Source organism: Priapulus caudatus, unplaced genomic scaffold (assembly GCF_000485595.1).
Source record: "Priapulus caudatus unplaced genomic scaffold, Priapulus_caudatus-5.0.1 Scaffold725, whole genome shotgun sequence".
Classification (NCBI taxonomy): Eukaryota; Metazoa; Priapulida; class Priapulimorpha; order Priapulimorphida; family Priapulidae; genus Priapulus; species Priapulus caudatus.
The window spans coordinates 256,982-263,635 of NW_014577786.1; the positions used below are offsets into that span (position 1 = coordinate 256,982).

General features: G+C 46.6%; 1 protein-coding gene across 1 annotated transcript in view; it reads left to right on the forward strand.

Annotated features, from left to right (window-relative positions):
• LOC106813101 (DNA-(apurinic or apyrimidinic site) lyase-like) overlaps nt 1-6,654 on the forward strand; it is a 31,301-nt gene that overhangs the window by 22,398 nt on the left and 2,249 nt on the right. Inside the window, exons 4-6 of the mRNA XM_014817156.1 lie at nt 2,345-2,416; nt 3,903-3,973; nt 4,488-4,546. Of these exons, the coding sequence (XP_014672642.1) occupies nt 2,345-2,416; nt 3,903-3,973; nt 4,488-4,546 (202 nt within the window). The remainder of the gene's footprint in view (nt 1-2,344; nt 2,417-3,902; nt 3,974-4,487; nt 4,547-6,654) is intronic.

The window sequence follows — 6,654 nt, forward strand, 5'->3', positions numbered from 1 at the left end:
TGACAGGCCCAGCTAGCTTAAGCCTAGGACACACTAGCGATTCTGCACGCTGCCCGGCAGCGTTTAAACAGCGTGCAAGCTTGGCACTCGCCCGCTCGCCAATGTCGAGTGAAAATAATATCGGGACCGGGCGAGTGAAAGCTAAAGCTGACTCGCCATGTTGGCGGTAAAATAATTGTCTAGAACTTTAATCAAATGTTGGTTCCTTACGTTATATATCCAAACATTGATGAAATTACAGTTCTAGCGATTGTGAAGGGCGCTATCCGACTCCTCGACCACGAACATCCTCACTTTGTTATATTATCAAAGGTCGACGAAAGAAAGCAGCCCGCGAGAGCGCGCAGCGCCAGCACAGCGTTGCTGTGTATACGTGCCTGGGGCGCATATTGATTGATGTACGGGGGGGGGGGGGAGTGCAGGATTGTTTAAAAAGTCACGTTGGCCCTGGTTGTTAACAAATCAATAAAATCGGCGAAACGTGGCATTTCATTGACGGGCAAAGCAGCCGAGAAAAAGTAATTGTAAACATGTATGTTTCCGTTTACATGCTCGCATGGGCTGCCATCGCACAACTGGCGATTCATAAAAAAATATGGCGTAGCAAATGGCTGAAAATACATCGCGAATGCGATGCGATACGGGGAAATTATTCCCTGAATACCGTTCGTGGAATTCCTCCTGTTTCTCTATCTCTTTCTATCTCCACCTCTCTATCTGTCTCTCACTCTCTCGCTGTATCTCTCTTGGCTCTCTCTCTCACTCTTGCTGTATCTCTCTTGCTCTCTCTATCTCTCTCTCTCACTCTTGCTGTATCTCTCTCAGTGCCTCGAAATAAGAAGAAAAAATGTGGTTGTCCTCGCGGACACCCAGGCATCAAATCAAGTGTTGTCCGCAACAATTTCTGGTTGTCCAAAAAAATTCCCAAATCTCTATTTTCAATCACATAATATATGGTCAGGAAAACACCCCAAAACAGTGGTTGTAGCCAAGATTTTTAACAGGCGTGGCCAAAAAACAGCAACTGCACGAAAATAGTGGATGACTTAATATTTTAATGCTCCTCCGCCTCCCTCTCCACACCTACGGCTCATTCTACCTTCTCTGCAATCTTTTTTTGGGTGCCATGTGAAAAGGCGATATTGTTCATTGTTCTCTTGCTCCCAAGATATGTAATTGTTCAGTGGCGGGTCTGGATTCCAAGAGGGTTGAAAACAAGCGGGGGGGGGTATGGGGGTCCTCCCCCAAAATTTTGAAAAATGTAGATCGCAGGAGATTGGTATTGCAGCATTTTTAGAAAGTACATGTACCAGCCTTCATTCTGACTACAACAATTCTCTTTTTTAGAACTTTTTCGGATCAACATTGAATCCCAACTGCATGTTCGTTTGTTTTGCATGGGCAAAGCCCTCGGGAAAATTTTCAAAATAATAATGGAATAAAAATACCAAATGTAGGGTGAACTTGTCGCTGTTGCTGGTTATCCAAGATCCGAGTTCACCTCTCATAAATCCAAGAAAACCTGCCATATACCAGTGTTGGAAATAGCAGCTGGTATACGTCGCTTTCCACACCATGATAATGCGGTCGCCGCCAGGCAATACAGTGCTCTGGAGACCCCTGCAAGAAAAACATAAATAAAGTGCGTTTTTTCGTCAACTTATTTTCTTGCGTTGTCCAGCCGGACATAGTTCCAGATGGTTAGGTTGGTCCGGCACAAATTCTGGTTGTCTCGACAAAAAAAAACCGGACAACGCTTATTTTCGGGCACTGTCTCTTGCTCATCTCTACTCTCTCTCTCTCTCTATCTCTCTCTCTCTCTCTCATCTATCTCTTCTCCTGCACTCTAATGCTGTATCTCTCTGTGCTCTATTCTATCTTCTCTCTATCATGCTCTCTCTCCTCTCTCTATCTCTCTATCTCTCTCTCTCTATCTCTCACTCTATCGCTCTCTCTCTTCCTCTTGCAGAAAGGAGGGCTTGACTACCTACGTAAGGAGAATCCGAGTCTTCTTCCTCCACCTCTCCACCTCTCTGTCTCTATCTCTCACTCTATCGCTCTCTCTCTTCCTCTTGCAGAAAGGAGGGCTTGACTACCTACGTAAGGAGAATCCCGATGTCTTCTTCCTCCACCTCTTCACCTCTCTGTCTCTCTCTCTCTCTCTCTCTCTCTCTCTCTCTCTCTCTCTCTATCTCTCTCTCTCTATCTCTCACTCTATCGCTCTCTCTCTTCCTCTGCAGAAAGGAGGGCTGACTACCTACGAAGGAGAATCCCGATGTCTTCTTCCTCCACCTCTCCACCTCTCTGTGTCTCTCTCTCTCCTATCTCTGTCTTCCTCTTGCAGAAAGGAGGGCTTGACTACCTACGTAAGGAGAATCCCGATGTCTTCTTCCTCCAGGAGACAAAATGTAGCAAGGTGAGACACCGAGCGAACACGCACTCTTGTTTTATTCTCCCGCCGACACAGATGGCGCCACTGATCACACAGTAATGATAATGTGGGGGTGTTGCTATCCCCCGGGCGTGGAGTGCTACTGCAACGTGGCAGCACTAGTATTAGGATTAATATGATTAGTATTAGGTTAGGGTTAGAGTTAGGGTTAGGGTTAGAGTTTTTGCATCATGATATCTCCCCACACCATAGATTAATTTTTCTTGGGGATCACACCCCCTATTATATCAGCGGTCTGATATATTGATTTTTAGCTCATCAGGCAGATGCAGCTTGTAGAATCGCATGATCGTCCGTCCGTCCTCCGTCAGCTCGTCGCGTCGTCCGTCCGTCCGTCAACAGTTGGGCACAAATCTTAACGCTTGACGTTACGGTCACGATATTCGGGACGTGCGGGGCGAATCCGAAAAACACGAGCTTAGCGGATGTGGAAGCTGAGGGTGTCAAAGGTCAAAGGTCAAGAGGTGCTAAAAGAAGGGGAACATTCCCTCCTTAACTTAAGCGTATAGGAGGATATTGCAGAATTGCGGCACAAAATCTAAACGCGCTCGATCTAGTGCTCGTGATAGTCGTGTTATGACGATCATGGTAGGAAAGGCCAATCCCTGTGCCTGGACACATCAGTTGGTAGTGTCATCAGGTCATAAGGTCAATGGGGCACAGGGCAGATTCTGTGTTTGAAGGACAATTCCGGTCTGACACTACGCAGGACCATCTGCCAGCGCACCACACACGAAATCAAGTTTCAAATAAACGACAATTACATCTGGATGAGAGCGATTCGTAAAAACTCTTTTTGTTTCAGTAAGTTGACCCTACCATCATTTTATGGGCTTTATTGAAAAAGACGAACATGAAAAATGGTGCCTTATCCAAGACTGAGAAATCGCGAAGAGTAAGTGATCTGAATAATTACTTTGACTTACTCAATGAGAGTGAACATTAAGTAAACATGGCGATTTGTTAGCGATGTTAACAAAGCGCACAGTGAACTGCTTTTTGCTATTAGAGCCCTCCCCCACCCTCCCCTTCCCTCCCTTCCCCCACGCCTCCCCCGCCCCTTCCCCACACCTCCCCCCCTCATCTGCGATAGTGGCGGCATGTCCTACACAAATGATGGTAACGCAAACTGCGGTGTCTGCATATCGGCGCTACACAAATGGTGGTACGACGCACGACCTGACAATTTTTACGTTTATAACCGTAGCCAACAGACCTGCAATGAGCCCAGCGCTCTGCGGCCTCTTGTTTAGTGTTACGGTATGCCTTGGAACGGGGTGTTGAAGTTAGGGTACCGTTACTGTTATGTTATTTGAAGGTAATACGTCAACTGTATTCACGTGACTCTCAGCTTCACGCCCGGAGATAGCAACACCATAATTGTGTGCGCGGGTGCGTGTGCTGCCCCCTGGCAAGCTTCTCATCGCGTGTTTTTGCGTCTGCGTCGCAGGACAAGCTCCCGGCGGGCGGCGAACGATGTGGAAGGTTACACGGCGCACTGGCTGGAGGGAGACAAGGCCGGCTACTCAGGGTGTAGGGATGTACACGAAAGATGCACTCTGCTCATCAAACACGGCATAGGTGAGAAAGGAGGAGGGGGGATGGAGGAGAGGAGGGCTGGAGGGGAGACACGACCAGTTACTCAGGTGTAGGGATGTACACGAAGACTGCAACCTCTCTCATCAAACACCGGCATAAAAAGGTGGAGAAAAGGAGGGATGGGAGGAGGAGGGCTGGAGGAGGAGGAGAGAGGAGGAGGGGAGACACGGCCGGCTACTGAGGTGTAGGATGTACACGAAGACTGCAGCTCTCTTCATCAACACGGCATAAGGTGAAAGAGAGGAGGGAGGAGGGGCTGGGGGGAGGGGAGGGGAGGAGGGGGCTGAGGGAGACACGGCCGGCTACTCAGGTGTAGGGATGTACACGAAAAGACTGGCCGTCTCTCCATCACAACACGGCATAGTGAGAAAGTGAGAGGAGGAGGAGGGCTGGAAGGAGAGGAGGAGGAGGAGGAGGCTGCGAGGAGACCAAGGCCGCTACTCAGGTGTAGGGATGTACACGAAGACTGCACTCTCTCCATCAAACACGGCATAGGTGAGAAAGGAGGAGGGGGGATGGAGGAGGAGGAGGGCTGTCTCCCTCTCTCTCTCTCACTCTCTCTCTCTCTATCGATCTATCTATCTATCTAGCTATCTATCTATCTATCTATCTATCTATCTATCTATCTATCTATCTATCTATTTCTCTCTCGCTCTCTCTCTCTCTATCTATCTATCTATCTATCTATCTATCTATCTATCTATCTATCTATCTATCTATCTACCTATCTATCTATCTCTCTCCCTCTCTCTCTCACTCTCTGTTTACTCACCTGAAATGTTTCATCATCCGCCGGTTGACATCTCTCCCACTCGAGCGAGTCAATAAATTGCGATTGAGAGACGAAATGCAGGTGGTGCGTTTTTCTCGTCACTTTTAGGCTGAAATGCAATTAAAGCCGTTTCATCGTCAACGCACCAGAGAACGCTGCCGATAGATGCGCTACGATCACGCTTTTCGTTTCTCCAACAACCTCCTTTCCCCTCTCCTTTAGCACCTTTCCCCTCTCCTTTAGCACCTTTCCCCTCTCCTTTAGCACCTTTCCCCTCTCCTTCTTCTTTACTCTCGAACCTCAGAAGATGACGGGATGAGAGTAAAATCTTTCTTTTCGTGATGTGTGTCATGTTATGTGTTATGTGTTATTCGTCATCTGTTATGTATTATGTGTTATGTGTTATGTATTATGTGTTATGTGTTATGTGTTATGTTATATGTTAATTATATGTGTTAAGTATTTGTTATGTGTTATGTGTTAGCATAGCCGCAGCGAGTGTGTACATGTCAGCGAGCAGCAGCAACGAGCGGCTGCTACGAGCTATGTCGCTGGCCGAGGTATGCACTCTCCGTGAGTGCCCTTTGTCTAGTTTGTTATGTGTTATGTGTTATGTGTTATGTGTTATGTGTTATGTTATGTTATGTTATGTTATGTTATGTTATGTTATGTTATGTTATGTTATGTTATGTTATGTTATGTTATGTTATGTTATGTTATGTTATGTGTGTTCGCCCTGCATTCTCATCACCATGTCGTTAGAGCTTCTGCAGGCATTTTCCGGCGCGACTACGCGACATACCTCAAGCAAAAAACAACGATCGACTTTCGAGAGTAATATTTCTACATCGGTAGCTCTAACAGAGAAAAACAGAAATCGTATTTCTCATCAACCTGACAACGCTTCGGTTGATACGCTGATAAAACAGAAGCTTTAAAACCGATCAGAGGGCCAACCGTGGCGAGCCGAAAGAGAAACATATAGCGCTGAAGCTTAACTCGGCTTCTGTAGAGCTAACTGCAGCTCTGCGAGGCAGGTTTTACAAAATAACCCATTCTTCCTGCTCGGGAATCAGAAGGATAGATTCATCAAAGGTAATCCGCACGACAGGCGGACGTAATCAGGGTCCGTTGTCAGGAAGAAAGTTAGTCTTAACGTTTGTCTTAACTTTTTTCTTAACCCTTTCTCGTAGACCGCTGATAGACCCGTGGTAATGTGGTAATGTTACTACTTAGTATTAAAACCTAGTTTCTCATAAAAGAATAAATTAATGTTAACACTAATGTTAAGACTAGTCTTGTTTATGACACTAGGCTCGAAGCTGTGACCCTTAGGTAGGATTTCTACGTGCGTCCGAATAGGTGTCAAACTAGAGACGCAGTATATAGAGGTCCGGTTTACGAGAAAATGCAAACGTTAAGACTAATGTTAAGACTGATGTTCCGTAGTCCGTAATCCTCTCACTCTGGTCCGTAACTGGTAGGCGGCCCGTAGCTTTCACCAGCGGTAGATTTCACCGTAGATTTCACCGTAGCTTTTACCAGCGGTACATGGTTGTCCTGGTGGGCGCCGCGGTTTAGTTCTTAGCGAGACAAACAGCGCTTACAATAGTTTGTTCGCCTGATTCATCTTACGAGAATGTTGATTGTTATTAGGCCGCTTGTAATTAGCGTAATCAACGATGCGCGTGAGCATCGTGTTGCATTTACCCGCCAGTGTACGTGTGCGTTCGTTATGACGCCTATTGTTATTATTCTCTTTCTTTCTCTCTCTCTCTCTCTCTCTCTCTCCCTCTCTCTTTCTCTCTCTCTCTCTCTCTCTCTCTCTCTC